Here is a 19135-nt window from a genome sequence, read left to right as displayed (position 1 = left end):
ATTTAACCTGAATGGTGGGAAATTTTAATTATTTATTTATTTAGTTATAATATTTTAATCTTATTCAGCAAAATTAAAAAAAAAAAAAAAAGATGATCATGACCAGTGATACAAGCCTCAAACTTTGATGCTCTTGCAATTTTAATCCTACATGATACTCGTATTTGGGCCATTCAGTCATGTAACCTAGAAAATAATACACATAGTTTAAAGAGTTTATCGTCTAAAAGTAAAATAAGGTTGTTCAAAATGTCTAATTAAAGTACAAATTCTAAAAAAATTCCACTAAATTAATTATTATGTGATATATATACATATATATTTATATATATGAGTTTGCTTTAATTGTGTGAATCTTTTACAGCATTTTATCCATCGCGTACCGAGGAAGAAATTGTTAAAATAATCGACTAAGCGTGGAAACTGAGTAATTATCGTTACCAAATTAAGTGCCGACAAATGATATGACAAATGGTTTCAAACTTATGGTCAAATGTCACCGCCTGTCACGTAACCTAATTTCCAAATTAATATTTTTCAGATGTAAAAAAAAAAAAAAAATGATTTAATTAATAAATTACTCTTTGAAAAGTTATAGATTTAAAATATTATAAACGACAAAAAAAAAATATTTTCCTAATTAATTCCACACAATAATTCACATGTTATTTATTTATCAGAAAAATCAACAAATGTAAATGATTAGTCAACAGTTTACACCAAAAAATGTGTTTTGTCTGGTTTTTGGTTATTTGCATGTCATTATTACTTTCACTTGCTTTTGTCACAGGAATTTGCATAGGCTTTAGCACGAGAAAATCTCCCGTGCACAAAATCACCGTGTCATATTCCTACATACGATTGAATTTTTTTTTTTTTTTTTTTTGGTTTCAAAAAGTAAGAGAAGCAACCAGAGCCATTTCACCAGGAGTTTTTCTTTCCAACATGCATGGCTATGGCCCTCAAGTCAATGGCTAGCAAATCTGTTTCTTTATTGATCATAGAAGATTGATGATAGGATGAATTATTCTATATTTGGCTGCCAAGAAAAACAGCAGCAGAATCAACATGTCATCAAATAATCAACCTTTGCCAGATTATAGCAAAAAAGTCACAATTCTATATATATATATATATATATGTATATATATATAAATATATATAAGGTAAAGCTTATAAGAGTTAATTAAATGACAATGGGAACCAAGCTCTGTTGTCAAATACGGAGCTTTGTATTGACTCCAATGGATTGAAGTTTCAAACCAGTCCAAGTAGATACTTAAAGAATAAGCGCATGAAAATTAACATGTAATACTTCTTAATCCAAACTACTCAAACATGCCTCTAGGTCCACAAAACTACTCAAACATGCTTCTAGAAATAAAACAAATTGTCCAAAAATAAAATTTGTCTCCTCAAAACTACTCAAAGCATATCGTGCAGTTGATGAAAGTCATTGCATCCTTTGAAAGAGGGCCTTAGGCAAGAAAAGAAAAATAATGCCTTATATTATATATCATATAAAAAAAAAAAGGTGTTATTAACTTATATATATAAAAAAACAAATAATATAGTTTATTTTTATAGTTTATAATGTGAAATAACTATAATGCGCTATAAAGCATTTATCAAGTGAATTTGACTTTGTGTTATGCACATTATATATATCAGCATTCATAAGGTCCCATTACGCTGACGTTCAAGAAATAGGGCATGCTTTTTCTTGAGAGTGTAATATTCTTACTTTTACCGCAAAGCCAGCCCTGTGCAAGACTCCTTCAAGGGTAGCACAAAATTCATTTAAGTCGTGAGATTTCTTTAAACCAACTCCTAGGCCATGTCCTATTTAAAAAAAAAAAGGAAAAATAAAAAATTAGACCGCAAAATAATAATAATAATAATAATAATAATAATAATAATAATCATAAAAGAAGAAAGTTAAATTTATACCAACCTCCTTGCAATTAGAAAGGAAATCTATTTGGCAGTCAAGCTCGAGTGCCCGACTGAAGTGTTCTTTTTGGTTCCCATCAAAAGAGCTGTGCCATGTTTTCTCCATTGGCACCTCCAAAACTCCAAATTGATTTTCTTATGCAGCAAGTAGGCCCCCTAACTTTTTCATCTCAGAGAACTCAAGTTGATCATCTTGCACAGCAAAGAAGGCCCAAAACATTAGTACTTAAAGATAAATAAAAGTTTAGGATTTTGGTGAGAAAGAAACGAGAAAGTGAAATAAATACTGAGAAGCAGCGAGAGAAAATTTAGATCTGATAGAAATTAAGCTCTCTGTATTTTTATACAAAATGTTGTCAACTTGCATAGTAAGCTATTAGTCTCTGGTTATATATATATATATATGTAACACCCCGTCCCAAATCACATCGGAATTCGTGCACGTTGACCAAGGTTGACCGTTGACCGAGTGGGTCAAAAGTTGACTTTTTGTTTCGGTTGAAATTTCTAGTTGACCAGGATACCGTGGCGAAGTGCATGATGCCCCGAGTTCGTAGACTAGTAGCATGTCGAAAATGGATCTACAGTTTGAAAGTTATGGGCAAAACAAGTCGAGGTGCAAACTGTTCAAAAGGTGCCGGGAGTTGACTTTTTCTTGTTGTGTAATTTTGTTTTGACTCTTATATAGTTGTGAAGTAATCGTCGATAGGAGTTCATAGACTAGCGGCACGCTTAAATCGGACATTTGATTAAAAAGTTATGGAGGTTTGAAGTTCGCCGGATATCGTAATATTTTATTATATCTGGCTTAAGTGCATAGTAACGCCATGTGTCGTCACCTGATTGGTCCACGTGGATGAACAGTGTCACCCACGGTGGCTTTTATTTGGCAAAAATGCCAGGGAAGAGAGAGGTGTAACACCCCGTCCCAAATCGCACCGGAATCCGTGCACGTTGACCGAGGTTGACTGTTGACCGTTGACCAAAGGGGTCAAAAGTTGACTTTTAGACTCGGTGGGAATTTCGAGATGACTAGGGCACCGTGGCGAAGTGCACGATGCCACGCGTTCGTAGACTGGTAGCACGTCGAAAACGGAGCTACGGTTTGAAAGTTATGGACGAAACAAGTTGCGGTCCAAACTGTCCAAGGGGTGTCGGAGTTGACTTTTTGTTTATGGGGAATTGAGCTTTGACTCATGCATGGTTGTGAAGTGCTCGTCGATACGAGTTCACAGACTAGCGGCACGCTCAAAACGGACATCCGGTTAAAAAGTTATGGACGTTTGAAGTTTACCGGATACCGTATTATTTTAATATTTTTTTGGGTCGGTGAACAGTGAAATGCCACGTGTCAGTTTCTGATTGGTCCATGTGGCATGAATAGTGTCACGCAGGGTTTTAATTTTGAAAAACTCTCGGGGAAGAGAGAGAAAGAGAGAGAAGAGAGAGAAAGAGAGAAAGAGAGAGAGAGCCACCGCCGGCCACCGGATTTTGCCACTGTTCCGGCCGATTTACTGTACACGCGCCGGACAGAAAGCTTGCCCACCTCATTTCCGGCAAAACCTCCAAATTTCACGGCAAACGGCCGCCGGACGCGCCCGGATCGGACGTCCGAAGTTTGGCGGCGATTTTTCCCCTCCACCGCCGGCCACCGCGAATCGGCACTGTTCCGGCCATTTTCCGGCCACACGCGCCTGACAGCCTTGATCCTCTCCTCAAGTCCGGCCTACCCACCAAAAATCACGGCCATCGGACCACCGACGCGCCGGGATCGGAGCGTTTTCCGGCGAGGGGTCGAAAATCTTCAAACGGTGATTTCTCCGCCGTCCGACCTCCGTTTTGCTCACCGTCGGTCCTGTTGGATTGCTCTCCTCACGATCTACAAATCTGCAAAATTTCACAGCAAACGGCCACCGCCGGAAATTACTGTTCCGGCGATGGTTGCCGGTGACGTGGCGGCCCGCCGGAAATTACTGTTCCGGCGAGTACCCCGAAAATTCCGGCCAGCTCCAGTGTTCGACCTCCTGAACCCAAATCCGACTTCCGTTTCCACCAATTCGCGACGGTTTGGGAGAATTGCGGAGCCGAAACCCGAAAAGCTTCCTGATAAAATTCCGACCCCGTCGGGTACGATCATCGGAAATTAAGACCGGATCTGTGATTAGCATCACTCGAGCTTCGATTCGGTATATAACTCGTAAATTCTAGATATCGTTTGTGTTTTGACCCCCTGGGTACCGGGTATTATTTACCCGAATAAAATATTAATTTATTTGACTGTCTGTGAATTTTGTTCTAGGAGCACCGGTGAGTCGTAGAATTGATCCCGTAGTGGATCATGGGTTAATTGCGTGCTCCAGGTGAGTGACCCACCTTCAAATTAATTTTGGGGAATTTAATTGATGAATATATTATGTGTGAATTAAATATTTGGAATTTAATTTCTATGTGCCAAATATTTATTGGATTTATTGTAGAATTATTTATGAATTTATTGGATTTAAGAAAATATGAATTCTACAATTTATGCCATGTGGAATTATTTTATGGTTTTGAGGATTTTGAAATTGGTGTGGTTTTAATGGTAAATTGGGCACGATTTGATTTTCAAATATTTCAAGAAAAATATTTGGTTATATTGGTGATTTCAATTTTTATAAAATATGCCCATGGAATATTATGAGATTTGATTATGATATTTCGAGAAATTATTTATGCTTGGAAAAAATGTGGATATTTGAATTGATGGATTTGGGAGTTGGTGGATTTGAAAATCATGGAATTTACGGTATGGATTATAAGGAAATTGTGGAGAATTTTCCGGTTCAAGCGGATGGATTATGCCCGCTATGCTTATGAAAAATGTGAAATTTGTTTTATGATTTAAATTTATGGATTTTATAATTTTTAGATGCACCGTGCACGTACTGGTGTTCTGATTATGTGATATGGTATATGTGATATGGTTAGTGTGCACACGGTTGTGATTAGCGCGCAGGTGGGTGTGAGTAGCACGCGGTTGATATTATGAGGGTGTCCTGTGGATGCCATCGGAGAGGGCGGCCACCCCCCTTTGGCCGGGACACCAGGTTAGCAGCGGCGCTGTGGGACGCCACGCGACCGTATGCCGGTTTCTTTCTATAACCTCCTGTCTGGCGGTACCTTGGGACGCTGGGTACTGTTGGCGCCACTGGTATATAGTGGGTGCATCAAATGATTTTCAGAACTGTGTTTTAAAAATAAAATGTTTGGAAACTGAATTGGAATTAAAAATATAATTATTACCGCTTCTGGTATTTAATTGATGTCTTGGTTTTCGGGGAATATGGATAAAGGGTTTTGTGGAATTGTTTTAAAAGGGGAACCTTTCCAACTGAGAGAATTGTAAGGGTTTTGAGAGAAAATATTATTTCCAAATAATTATTATTTATACTTATTACTGTGATAATATATGGTATAGTAGTAGGGTCGCTCACTGAGATGATTAGCATCTCACACTCTTAAATTCCGTTCCTCTAGGTACCAGGTTGTCGGTGTTCATTCGGAGCGGACTCGATCTTCATCGCTGTTTTACTTCGTGAAGTACCCTGTTCTTCTTTATTGCAGTTGTACTATTTCTTTCACTCTTGTTGTATTTATCTTGCACTGGATTACTGTATTTTTGCTTTGAAGTGCTGAAATTTGTGGAACCAATTTGTAGTTTGTGGGAGGAATAAGGGGATATTTTTGAAGTGTGTTTTCAGTGCAGGTGAATTTGTGGTAAGTAAATCCCTTAGGGGAGGTGCTGCCGGATTTTCCGTTGGAAGGTTCGGTGGTATTTCCCTGGGATCAGGGCTGTCTAGGGTTCCGGGGAAGGAATTCTGGACGGGTCCTGACAGAGGAGAGAGAGAGAGAGAGAGAGAAACGACCGGCCGCCGGAAATCGTCCAATTTTTCCGGCCGATTCTTGCTACACTCGCCGGCCAGACAGGAGCGCCATCCCATTTCTGGTCAAACCCTGAAATTTCACGATCGACGGTCGCCGGATGCTCCCGGATCGAGGCGGCGAAGCTCGGCAGTGATTTTTCCCTCCACCGCCGGCCACTGCCATTTGACCCCTTTTCGGTCATTTTCAGGCCACACGCGCCAGCCACCCCTCACCACCTCCTCATTTCCGGCTAGCCCACCAAATTTCACGGCCACCGGACCTCCGACGCATCCGGCCTCTCCGCGATCTCTCCGCCGTCCGGCCTCCGTTTGCCTCACCGCCGGTCCCGTTGGAATCCTCTCCCCTCGATCTATAAAACCGCCAAAAATCCCAGCCAACGGCCACCGCACGCGCCGTCGCAGGTGACGGTTGCCGGTGACCGCGGCTGCTCGCCGGACGTCATTGTTCCGGCGAGTACCAGTTGCACCGCCGGTCCTTGTCCACTAATTCCGACTTCCTGAATCCAAATTCGACATCCTTTTCCGCCAATTCGCGACGGTTTGGGAGAATTGAGGAGTCGAATCTCGAAAGCTTTCCGGTGAGATTCCGACTACCTCGGGTCCAATCTCTGGAAAGTAAGATCGAATCCGTGATCCTCATCACTCAAGCTTCGATTCGGTATATTATTTGTAATTTTTAGTTGTCGTTTGTGTTCGTTCCCCGGGTATCCATTTGGGAGTTACCCGATTAAAATATTAATATATTTGGTTGGTGTACTGTGGATGTTTTAGGTGCGCGTACGAGTAGTGGAGTTGATCCTGAGGAGGATCTTAGCTGATATACGCGCTTAAGGTGAGTGACCCACCTTTAAAAATATTTTGGGCAATTAATTATATTTAATTGGTGTTTAATTGGTATTTGAATTATTCTCATGTGGTGCAATTTAATTATTATTTTATTGTGGTTTAATTTTAATTATTATGCATGAGCAAGGTATTTTCAGTAATAAAATTGTATGTGGTTTTAAGATTATTTTTGGGCATAATTGGTTTAATATATTTTATGAAAATATTTTATTAAAGTGGTGGTTTAATTTTTTTTATAATTATGCCCATGGTATTTTATTTGTCGAACCTCGTATTACAAGAAAAATTATGATTTTATTGGTTATCAATGTTTTCGTACCGGTTTGTTAAATGAAAATATGTGGGATGGTAAATGTGCAAATTGGTATATTTCCCACGGTAATTTTGGAAAGAACGGTACGGTTGATTTAATAAATATTTTAGATGCATTCATACAGTATTGGTGTTCTGGTGTATATATATGTGGTTTAGCGCGCAAGTATTATGTCTCCCGTGAGTTGCCATTGGACCGTGGGCAGGCAAGTTTGATATTGGCCACAGCCACCCCCCTCCTTGGCCGGGATGACGGTTTCAGCAGCGGTACTGTCGGGACGCCGAAGTGCCGTTTGCAAGTTTCTCTCTTTAATCTCCCCGCCAGTCGATGCTCAGGACGCTGGATATCGGAGGGCATCATCGGTATATGTTGTGGTGCGTCAAGTGTAAGTTTTCAAATAAAATTTCAAACCCCAAAGGTGTTCAAAAGTTATTTATTATATTTATTTACACTTTATTTATATTTAGGGTATTTATTTATTTATTGTGTATTAAATTATTTGATCCCTTGGTTTTCGGAAAATACGAACATCGGGTTTTGTGAAAATGTTTTAAAAAGGGAACATTTCCAACGGAGTGATCAGTGAGAGTTTTGAGGGAAATTATTATTTTCAACTGCTATTATTTATTTACCTATTTGATTGTTGGTATTAATTAAATTCCCTTATTTGTTACTATTACTATTAAAAGTGTTCAGCAGTTAGGGTCACTCATTGAGATGATTAGCATCTCACGTTTTTAAGTTCCGTTCCCTTAGGTGCAAGGGTGGTAGATGTTCTTCCGGAGCGAACCAATTCTCCGCCGCTATCGTGTTTCGAGAAGTACTTTTGTACTCCTTCATTTCAGCTGTATTATTTCTTTTATCTTTGTTGTATTTTCTGTTGATTAGCACTTCATAAAGCTCTGTATACTATTTGGACACTTATGTTTTATTTATGCATTGGGTTGCTGATATTGTTGTGAAGTGCTGTAAATTGTGGAATCATTTGTAGTTTTGCGGGAGGAATAAGGGGATGAATATAGAAGTGTGTTTTCAGTCCAGGTAATTTTTGGTAAGTCCTACCCTTAGGGGAGGTGCTGCCTGATTTTCCGTTGGAAGGTTCGGTGGTATTTCCCTGGGATCAGGGCTTGTCTAGGGTTCCGGGGAAGGAATTCTGGACGGGTCCTGACATATATATATATATATATATAGGAAGATTCTATGGTCAGGACCATCAGATAAAGTTGCGTACGGACTAGGAGCAAAACAGACGCAAAGCTAACGTTTTTAGAAAAACCAATGTTTTTTTCTTGCGTAGTGTCGGTTTTTTCTCTGAGTGAAAAGCTGACATTTTCTTTTTTTTTTTTTTTTGTATAGCGTCAGTTTTTCTCTACTCCGCACGCGACTATATATATATATATATATAAGTTTAAGCAAAATCGACATTTTTAGAAAAGCCAATATTTTTTTCTTGTGTAGCGTCGGTTTTTTTTCTGAGTGAAAAATCAATTTTTTTTTCTTATGTAGCGTTGGCTTTTCTCTGATCCGCACACGACTATATATATATATATAAGTATAAGTTAATTTAGTAAAGTAACCAAAAGCACAAAAGAGACGCGAAAAAAATTGAATAACTAGTTTGATAACTGTAGCACGTGTTCTGCACAAATTTGAAAATTGATTAAAGAAGCACGTGACTGTCACAAGTCTTCTTCCTCAATCTTCCCCCTCAAACCAAATCCAGCTAGAACACTTTCTCAATATTCCACTAAATATGCTAGATTGAAAGCTTGATCAAGCTTTAAATCATCAAACTCTTGTACTTTTTCTTTTATTCCAAGTTAAAGACAAATAAAGTCTAGGTTTATAGTGAGAAAAGAAACGAAAAAATGGAAAAAAAAAAAAAAAAAAAAGAAGAAGCAGCGAAAGAATATTTAGATCCAATGGAAAAGTAAGCACTCTATATTTCTATAAAATAATGTTTTTAGTTTGCACAACAAGCTATTAATCTAGGGCTTTACTTAGAAAAGAAGCGCCAAAATGAAAGAAAATATTAAGAAGCAGTAAGAGAAAATTTAGATTTTAAAAATCTATGAAAAGGAGATTTAATTTTGGATCTACGGAAACTTCTTAAGAGGTATGTGTTAAATATATATATATATATATATTGTAAAATTCAAAATCGAAAATCTTAAATTTAAATAGAAAAAATGTTGCTCAAATCCAATATTTCACACATGAAAAGAGTGCGAATATTGCCACTAAACAGTCCTAAGGACAAAAAATAATCAAACAAGACTTGAATTATTTACGGGAAGCAGAATTCCACAAAAACTATAATCTATAATATCTGTGTATCCAAAAAATTATTAATAGTAAATAAGTTTCATACCAAGATCTTGATTCTCCATTCTTCAATTTGAAAACAGACATGGAATTATATATCCAGCAGATGGTGACTAGTCACAGGCCAAGGCCGAGATAAACAAGTGCAAGCCAACCATAATAATCTTTGTTTGTGTTTGAAATATTTGTGGACATTCTTATCAAAAACGTTGGGTGGCACAAGAGGTAAGAGGGAGAATCCCACAAAATAATAATACTAATAATAATACGAAGATATTTTGAGTTAATTATCAAAAACAAAATCCCATAGAAAACTATAATCCATAGTATTTACGAGTCGTAAGAAATTTGTAATAACAAAGCTGTACATGGAAAACTTGATTCTCCCTTCTTCACTTTGAATTCTTCACTTTGAAAATTGCATGGAATTATCCGCATAGGGTGACTGGTCATAGGTCAGCAATGAGGTGGGAATGCAATGTGCAAACCGACCAGAATAATTCTCATTTGTCCTTGAAATAAATGTGGACATTAAAAAGAGATAAATGGGAAAATAAAATAAAATTTGCGGTCTTTTTTGCATATCTTACATACCTCTTATGCTACCCAACTTTTTATTTTTAATTTTTACTATTCTCTTTGAATTATCAACATTTCTTGTCAAACTGAAACTCTTAATCAAATTGAAATGGAAGCCAAAAGGAAAAATTCTCTCCGAGCTCACCATTTAGGAATTTGATTTATTTGTGTTATTCCCAATTAAAATTTGGACATGCCAACACATTTTAACTCAATAAAAAAAAAAATCCTTTATCTAATAAATAAATAGGTATTTAAATTTGCCGAGGAAAAATAAACAAAGGATATTATTATTATTATATGTTAAAAAGGTTGTAGATTAACCGAATGGCATTTCTATTTGGAAGAACAAAAATAGACTGTTAATTTGTAAGTCCAAATACTTTATTATTGTTTGTCATCCGAGAAAAACGATGTCGTTGATTGGAAATTACAGCCAGCCGTGGTTTGTTTTTAAGGCATGGGTCTTGACCTGGACAACTTGGGTAGTGTGGAAAAGATGGGATTTAGAATTCAATTAACCTGGACACATCCAATATCGTCAATTCAATAAAACAAGTAAGGGCATTTGAGTCTTTTCGTATTTCATAATCATACATCTATATAAATGGGATTTAGCCATTGAGGTCCACCTACTCCACGCGTGGCCTTAAAGCAATTTAAGAAATAAAAGAGGGTAAGTTTCTGACTTCGATTATCCGAAGAAAGCCACACAACCAGCGCAGCAGCAATGGTTGCCCCAGACAAGGTACTCCTTCTGATCTAAAACCCTAATTAAATCTTCGCTTTCTGTTTGTTTCCCGGGAAATTTTTTTTTTCCACCTCAAAATTTATTCCTTTTCGTTTCGCAGTTGTTAAAAAAAAAGAAACTTTTATTTTATTTAATTTTATTTGGATAATTTGATATCTGTTGCCTATTGAGTGTTTTTTTTTTTTTTTTTTTTTTTTGGTAATTAAATGGTGAATGAATTATAAGTTGTATGAGGGAATGTTTTTGAATAAAATTGGATGAAAGATACCGAGTATTATCAGAATTTGGTGATCGTGTGCGATTAATCCCATGAAGCCAAACAAAGGAGCTATATTTTTAATGTGAATATAGAACAGTTCCGTAATAAAGGTTGCGTGGCCGAGTGGGTCTTAATTGAGAATTTTCATTGAATCTCTCTCTTTAAATTGATTTTTGTAAATTCAGAAATTAGTTAAAGATTGATACTTTGTGTCTTAGTTTACTTTTCGCGTGTTAAAAATTCTTTCTTGTGGCATGTGAACAAATTCTACTGTTGTATTTATTGTCTGCTTAAACATCTTTCACATTTAAAAATTCCCGCTAATAGTGAGATGCAGAAAACTTGATATCAGATTTAGCAGTTTTTGGCTGCCAAAGTCCAAATTCCAAATCGGGGTAAATGAGACTTTATGGCTATGGATTTATGATAGGATGTGTCAATGCGGAAAATCTGTTGGATGTTTGCAATTGGAAGAAAGAGTTACTTTATATGAAGAACAGACTTTACTGGATGGAAATTCAGAATCAAGGATATTAGGTCATTATACCAAAATGTATTGTACAATTGGTCAGCTGGAAGACTTTTGTGTATTTATGTTCTAGATAAACTAGGTTTCATATTGTATCAAATGGCATTGTCTCGTAAGTTTGAGTTATCTTCTCATCCTTTTAACATCTACAGGATCCTAGAGAGGAAGTCATTCAAGCATGGTACATGGATGATAGTGATGAAGATCAGAGACTTCCCCATCACCGGGAACCGAAGGAATTTGTATCCCTTGAACAACTTACTGGTTAGTAGCTTTACAGAATCTTAGCTTAACTAGATCGCTAATTGATGTAGCCATCCGGCATGAATGGTTTTTGAGCAATTATATTGACCTTTGCACCTGGCAGAGCTTGGAGTACTGAGCTGGAAGTTGGATGCTGATAACTACGAAACGGATGAGGAGTTGAAAAAAATTCGAGAAGAACGTGGATACTCCTACATGGTTTGTGATTTGAACTTGTCCAAACTTAATTCATTCATGAGTTATTTATTCTAACATATTTATGAGGTTACGATTCAAACACTAGTTGATATAAGTTGTTTTGTTTTTATTATTAATATTATTTTTAATTTTTTTTTATTTTTTTAATTTGGGTTTGAGTAGGAAAGATGGGCATCAATTCTGAAAATCTTGTCGTATGATAAGAATATATGATTCTTTCACTTGGACAATAAGTTTAACCAAATGGAACCCTTCTTGTATTCTAGGACTTTTGTGAGGTTTCTCCAGAGAAGCTGCCAAATTATGAAGAGAAGATAAAAAACTTTTTTGAGGAGCATCTTCATACTGATGAAGAGATTCGCTATGCTGTAGCAGGAAGTGGTAGGATTAGTTATGCTTACTTTGTTTGGCAGTCATGGCATTACCTGCCTATTAAGGTTGTTGATTGTTTACTTTGTCTTGAAGGTTATTTTGATGTGAGGGATCGTAATGACCGCTGGATTCGTGTATGGCTGAAGAAGGGAGGAATGATTGTGTTGCCTGCTGGAATTTATCACCGCTTTACTCTGGACTCAAACAACTACATTAAGGTATTTTAAAATGCATGAATAAGCTATTAAAACAAAAGAGCTGAAACTGTCTTCACATTCATTGCCCACTGGCCACTTGGATAAATTTTTTATATATTAGAATGATTAATTTAACATGCCTGCCCCTTATTTTTATTTCCTTATAATTGATACTGTAAATTTTTTTATGCATCCATTATTTCTATTGGCCTGTCTGTGCTGTTAAATTTCCCCAAATTAAGAGAAGCATCTATGTGTCGATTGACTATTCTAAAAAGAAAATGTGTAATTTTTATCAAGTTAATGATGATGATGATGTGGCCCTTGAAGTGGAATAATTGATAGTTACTATTTTTAATAAGCTGTCTTGTTCAAAATAGTTGCTGTGTAATATTTTATCAGCCTGGGCCCTGATACACTTGGATTGGATATCGGACAGCTCCTCTTCCTAATTATCTATTATTGGTTATAAAATTATCATAATTGTTACCATATGTACAGACGTTGACACTGGTTTCACATAGCTTTTGGTCATGTTAGGTTGGACATATTCTTGTGTCTTATAAAAGCTTTAGAATATCTTTTTTCTGTATTAACTTTTAAAGTGAAGAGACATTTCTCACAAATAACATTTATGCAGGCAATGAGGCTTTTTGTAGGAGACCCAGTTTGGACTCCATTCAATCGTCCCCATGACCATCTTCCTGCAAGGTAAGGAGGCTCTTTCATTTCTTAATATTTCGAATGCCATTCCATATCTGTTGATGTTGTAAAAATAATGTTTCAAAAAGCTTCTTCAAATCTAATAGAATGATCGTCTTTGCAGGAAGGAGTATGTTAAAGCTTTCGTGGAGAAGGAAGCTGGCAATCATGCTATTAATGCTGCAGCATAAAAATATGGCTTTCGTTTCTCGTCTAATATTATATTAATAAAGTCTAGTTTGATTTCCTGGGTGCTTAGTTCACCATTATGCTTGTTGTGCTTCTGTTGCCTAGAAATTACCAGTAACTGGTCCTGTCTGTAAGAATTGCTATAAATTACTAGTAAATGGGCGTTTATCTGTAATGCTATGAATTCTTCTTCTTTTGTATGTATATGAAATAAAATAGATCTGGATATTTAATGGTTCACTCGGACTAAGAATTTGCCTTAAAATGCTATCTGGTCTTGACCTTTTAGCCATAGGAGGGATGGGGAATGGTATTGTTGCCCCTGTGGTAAAATAATGATTGGTTTATAGGAAGTATGGTTTGGTGGATATAATTTAATTTTATATATCTAACAGCAACTTCTAATAGGCCGCTCCGCTTCCTGAGTGTTCCTTGGTTTAAAAACAGCAGGTAAATTTACTTATACTGAGAATGGTGGAAGTTGGATTAGGTGATGAAAAATCCGGATCTAGTTATGGTTTGTTGATCTTGTTTACCATAATTATTTTCAAAGGTAATATTGGACAAAATACAAGTTGCACTAGATTTGGACCCAGTCATGCTCTTTTTCAAATAAATAATTTTGATGCTTTTGAAAATTGGTTTTTGTCGGGTATATTCGAGGCTGTTCTACACTCATCCGAAGCCTCATAAAATATTATATTTTTTGAATTTTGTTTCTTTTTGGTTTATATATATATATATATATACGTATGTATACATTAATATATATATATATATATGTATTTTAATTTTGTTGTAAAGCTTGGTTTTTCTTTAAAAAATGACACGTGTTCGGCCTTTGCCCTGTTGAAGGGCAAGGGCAATCTACGTAAGCACCCTAGGGTTGCCCTTTTCGGCTTGCGGTGCCTGCAAAGTGTGCGGGGTAATATATTTGTTTGAATTAAATAAATATTAAAATGAAAAGAACCAAGATCAGCCGGCAGCCGGCAGGACTGACATACCCAGTTGCATGAACTTGCTCACTGGCCCTTGGTTGGCCATGTATCCACAATGTTCTTCTGGCTTCTTCATCATTTGGAGTAAGATTCAAAAAAGTAAGTTTTATTCCATGTTGGTCAACATCCAAATTTTGATTTTTTTTTTTTTAATACGATATTCACACATTTCTTATTTCCGAATCAAATTCTTTAAAACTGTATTATAGTTTATAGAACTTAGTGAATGGGGTATCTAATTTGCCCACCCCACCAATTTTGAATAGAACTTCCAATCTCTTTCATAAACCAATGCATCTAGTAGATGTGAAATAAAGATGGACTTTTATATTCTCAATGACATAGTGCCAGAACATTTTTTTAATCCAACTTGTTCTGATTCAAGCATATAATAATCTTTGAATATATATTATAATATTATTCACCCGTGACAAACTTCAGTATATCTCATCGCCCACCCACCCAACTCGACAGTAACCAATTTTCGGCTCTCCGGTTCTACAAGGCTCTAATATTCTTCTCAAAACTGTAGCTCACTGGCCCTCTGGCAGTCTTCATTACGTCATTTTGTTAGACGGATAGGACCACCACCCCCCCCCCCCCCCCCCAAACCCAAAAAAAAAAAGAAAAGAAAAAAAAAAAGGGACAAATAAGGGTCCAAAAACCACCATTATCATTGCCCTAAACCAAGACCAAATTTGGGGTTTCCATAATCCATCTACAGTGCTTTCAAACAGTGCTCCATCTCCACCATGCATATTATCCCCTCTATGGAAGAGCATTTCAAAACCCAATATTTCTAGTGCTAAGATATTGGGAAAACGGCTTAAAAATATCCCCTTTGATATCTTCTGCTACTATATTTAGTCCTTTATAAAATAGACACAGACCCAGTGTCTTTGGCAAGCTTATTTGCTTATATAACTAGTTACATGTAATATGTGTGTGTGCGTGTTTGCGTGCGTGCGTGTGTGTGTGTGTGTGTGTGTGTGTGTGTGTGTGTGTGTGTGTGTGTGTATTTTTGGGGTTGTGAGAAGACAAAACAAAGTGTGCCAAATGGCTTTCCCAAAGGAGAAAGAAAGACAAGAGTAGAGAGAGAAAAATATCTCCAATGACGTTTTGGTTTTTATATTTTTGCATTATAGCATGGCCTACTGAACCCCATCTATTGATCTTATGTCTCGCCAAATGAAAAAACAAAAAAGGTATACTAGTAGTAGTAGTAGTAGTAGTATCATCTATTTATTAAGTATCCATACATATATGCTTTCTTATTCCTTCTTTGAACTTGGTGTCTCTCACTCTCAAATCTCATTCTCTCCGCTAAAAGAACCACGCTGAGCTTTTTCCGTCTTAAGATCCTTTATCATTTGTGACAAAACTTACCCAGTAGCCAGTTTTTCATTCCTCTAATCTGTCTTTGATATTTTTCGACCTGCATTTTAAGTACCCATCTGGACATATTTTGGAGAATACCCTTTTTTATTTTTTTATATTATTATTATTGTTATTATTATTATTTTTACTCCATAATCTGCAAATCCATTTGGCTTTAGACCTTCCCAAGTAAAACCCAGATCGAAATTTGTTTTTCTTTAATTAACAAAAACAAATAATGAATCCTCAAGTTCAAGTGAAGCAAGAGTTTCCAGGAGCAAGTTCATCATCCTATTCAGGGAAGCCATCTGTGGTTCCTCAGCCAATGGAAGGACTTCATGACTCAGGTCCTCCACCATTTCTCAACAAGACTTATGACATAGTTGAAGACCCTTCTACAAATCATATAATTTCTTGGAGTAGAGGTAATAATAGCTTTGTTGTTTGGGATCCCCAAAACTTTGCTATGAGCCTTCTACCCAGATACTTCAAGCACAATAATTTCTCAAGCTTTGTCAGGCAGCTCAACACTTATGTCAGTATTCTCTCTCTTTCTCTCTTTGACTTTTGATTAAGACAATTCACCATTTAGCAAGAGAGTAAATAACCTTCAATAGGGAGAGGCAAGTTGTTTTTTTTTTTGTGCGGGTTTTCTTTTGATCTACTGCTTCTGTTTTTATCCATTCATATTCATGAAACAACTAGAAATGCGTATTATAATTAATCTTTTTTTTTTTCCCCCCCTTTTTTCTTTGGATCTACTTGTTCTGTATTTATCCATTCATATTCATGAAACAACTAGAAATGCGTATTATAATTAATCTTTTTTTTTTCCCCCCCTTTTTTCTTTGGATCTACTGCTTCTGTATTTATCCGTTCATATTCATGAAAAAAACTAGAAATGCGTATTATAATTAATCCTTTTTTTTTTCTTCTTTCTTTTTCTTTGGATCTACTGCTTCTGTGTTTATCCATTCATATTCATGAAACAACTAGAAATACATATTATAATTAATTTTTTTTTTTCTTCCCCCCCCCCTTCTTTTGTTCTTTTTGTAAGATATTTGATATTCATGAAACAACTAGAAATATATATTATCATTAATCTTTTTTTCCTCTTTTTCTTTTTCTCTTTTGTTCTTTATGTAAGAGATTTAATTGGTTACAACTACAAATATATATTATGATTGATCTTTTTTCTCTTTTTCTTTTTCTCTTTTGTTCTTTTTATAAGAGATTTAATTGGTTCCTTTTTCTCTTTTCGGTTAATAGGTTTTCCTAATGTGGATAATTTGTTTGTTGAATGGCTTCGAAAGGAAAGTACTAAAATCAATTTTAAAATTTACTTTATCAGTACATTAATGTTCATAACTTTGATGTTTCAGTCTTTGTTTTATGTTGCGGGATCTTATAGAGCCATGCGTAAGTTAATGAATGTCTTATCTCTCAATTTACTACACAGCTTTATGGTCAATTTGATAATGAAGAAGGAATTAATGGGTTTATGTAGGGATTTAGAAAAGTTGATCCTGATAAATGGGAATTTGCTAATGAGGGTTTTCTCAAAGGGCAAAAGCACCTTTTAAAGAATATCAGGAGGAGGAAGACCAGTACTCAGCCTCAGGCTTCACAGCAACCTTTGGATCCTTGTGTTGAAGTTGGAAGATTTGGATTGGATGGAGAAGTTGAACGTTTGAGGCGTGACAAACAGGTTCTAATGGTGGAATTAGTGAAACTTAGACAGCAACAGCAAAATACTAGAACTTATATCCAATCAATGGAGGATAGATTAAAGAGGACTGAACTAAAACAACAACATATGATGAATTTCTTAGCTAGAGCAATGCAGAATCCAAACTTTGTTCAACAATTACTTCAACAGAAGGACAAACGGAAAGAACTTGAGGAAGCAATTACTAAAAAGAGAAGGAGAACTATTGAGCAAGGTCCTAGTAATGTTGTTGAAGCTGATGATTTAGGACAAGCTGGAGGAGGAGCTTTTGTAACAATGGGAACCAATGATTACGGTCACATACCTGAGTTTCAAGTTCCAGAGGTGGAAGATATTGCCATTGACATCCCAGGTATAGGTGGAAGCCAAAAGAATGGAGAGGAAGAAGTATTATTAGTGCAACATGAAAGTAGAAGTAAATACATTGACGATGGTTTCTGGCTAAATCTTTTGAATGAAGCTACTGAAGAAAAGACTGATATTGTGGGTGTTGAACATGAAGATGAGGAAGATGTAGATGCTTTGGTTGAGCAGCTTGGTTACTTGGCCTCTAGTCCCAAGTGAAGCATCCGAGCTTGTTACCACATTGCTTTCATCAAGGGGATAGCTGGGGTAGGATCTGACTGGTCTAATTAATTTCTTGTGTTTTTTTTCCTACTTTGATGCGGAATTTCCATCCTTTCAGTTTTCAAATTATTATTATTATTATTTTTTGGATATCACCAAAAGAATTAAATGCTGATGATACATTAACATTGTGATTTGAACCACTGGATTAAATACAAAAACTAAATTGCATGATGTCATTTGAAAATTAGATAAATTTCTGGATTATATTTACTCCAATATATATCTTCTTGCATATATATAATCTCTGATTGTATGCACTGCAGCGATTAGTTCATTAAAAGATCAAGTTCGAAGTATTGCTATGCTTGGATTATGATTTCTCTTGGCATTAGTCACACCAGTCATGCATGTTATTTGAAATCTAATCTTCATTAAATCTCATAATCTTAAATGTACGGTGCATGGTTTTTACGTGCGAGCTAGGAAATAAAAACTTTTTTCTTGTGAATTCAGTCATATAGATATAAAGAAATGCAGCTGGACTTTGATGAAGTGGGGGTTAGCTCCGATTTAACAAACATGATCAAAACCATTAATCAGGGACAGATCATTTGAGAGAAGTGAGATCGATCATATATATGCCGCGTACATATTTTGTCTCTGATTGAATTGTCAGCAATTTAGATCTTCTGCACTGCACTTTTTCTGGGGTTTTAACTTGGTCCTTGGCTTGATGATTTCATGAAATAGTGGTGGTTTGTCTCTTCAAAATGATTATTTATGCTTATTATATATATATATATATATATATATGTATATCATCTTGAAAAGGGCACACCATGTTCAGGCGTGACTTTGACACGTCTTAAATGACTTTTCTTGAGAAATGTGTCAGCTTGTATATATATATACGGTTTGAGAAATAATATTGTTTATTAGAATCTAGCGCGTTCTAGTCCAATACGCGACAATCATTTAGGGCTGATATGGACATTGTTTATTTACTGAAAATAACCATCCTGATGGTGACACCTCCTTTGGCACATTTGAACCAT

At 36.1% G+C, this 19135-nt stretch overlaps 2 protein-coding genes and 1 long non-coding RNA gene across 3 annotated transcripts; all 3 read left to right on the top strand.

Annotated features, from left to right (window-relative positions):
• Positions 1–5485: 5485 nt before the first annotated feature.
• Positions 5486–8099, top strand: LOC132803229 (uncharacterized). Its single transcript, XR_009638266.1, has 4 exons — positions 5486–6537; positions 6651–6711; positions 7197–7423; positions 7795–8099. It is a non-coding gene; the product is annotated as an uncharacterized LOC132803229 (long non-coding RNA).
• Positions 8100–10532: 2433 nt separating this feature from the next.
• LOC107423094 (acireductone dioxygenase 2) lies at positions 10533–13643 on the top strand. Its single transcript, XM_016032611.4, has 7 exons — positions 10533–10690; positions 11634–11745; positions 11849–11943; positions 12210–12324; positions 12409–12533; positions 13153–13223; positions 13339–13643. Exons 1-7 carry the CDS (start codon positions 10673–10675, stop codon positions 13403–13405), a joined length of 603 nt encoding a protein of 200 aa, XP_015888097.1. The 5' UTR covers positions 10533–10672; the 3' UTR covers positions 13406–13643.
• Positions 13644–15068: 1425 nt separating this feature from the next.
• Positions 15069–18316, top strand: LOC107423122 (heat stress transcription factor A-6b). The gene is made up of 2 exons (XM_016032640.4): positions 15069–16313; positions 17289–18316. The coding sequence occupies exons 1-2, from the start codon at positions 16017–16019 to the stop codon at positions 18072–18074; spliced, it is 1083 nt and encodes a 360-aa protein (XP_015888126.1). The 5' UTR covers positions 15069–16016; the 3' UTR covers positions 18075–18316.
• The last annotated feature ends 819 nt before the right edge of the window (positions 18317–19135 follow it).

Source organism: Ziziphus jujuba, chromosome 3 (genome assembly GCF_031755915.1).
Source record: "Ziziphus jujuba cultivar Dongzao chromosome 3, ASM3175591v1".
Taxonomy (NCBI): Eukaryota; Viridiplantae; Streptophyta; class Magnoliopsida; order Rosales; family Rhamnaceae; genus Ziziphus; species Ziziphus jujuba.
Note: the sequence above shows the minus strand (reverse complement) of the source record. Positions and strands in the feature narration are given on the sequence as shown.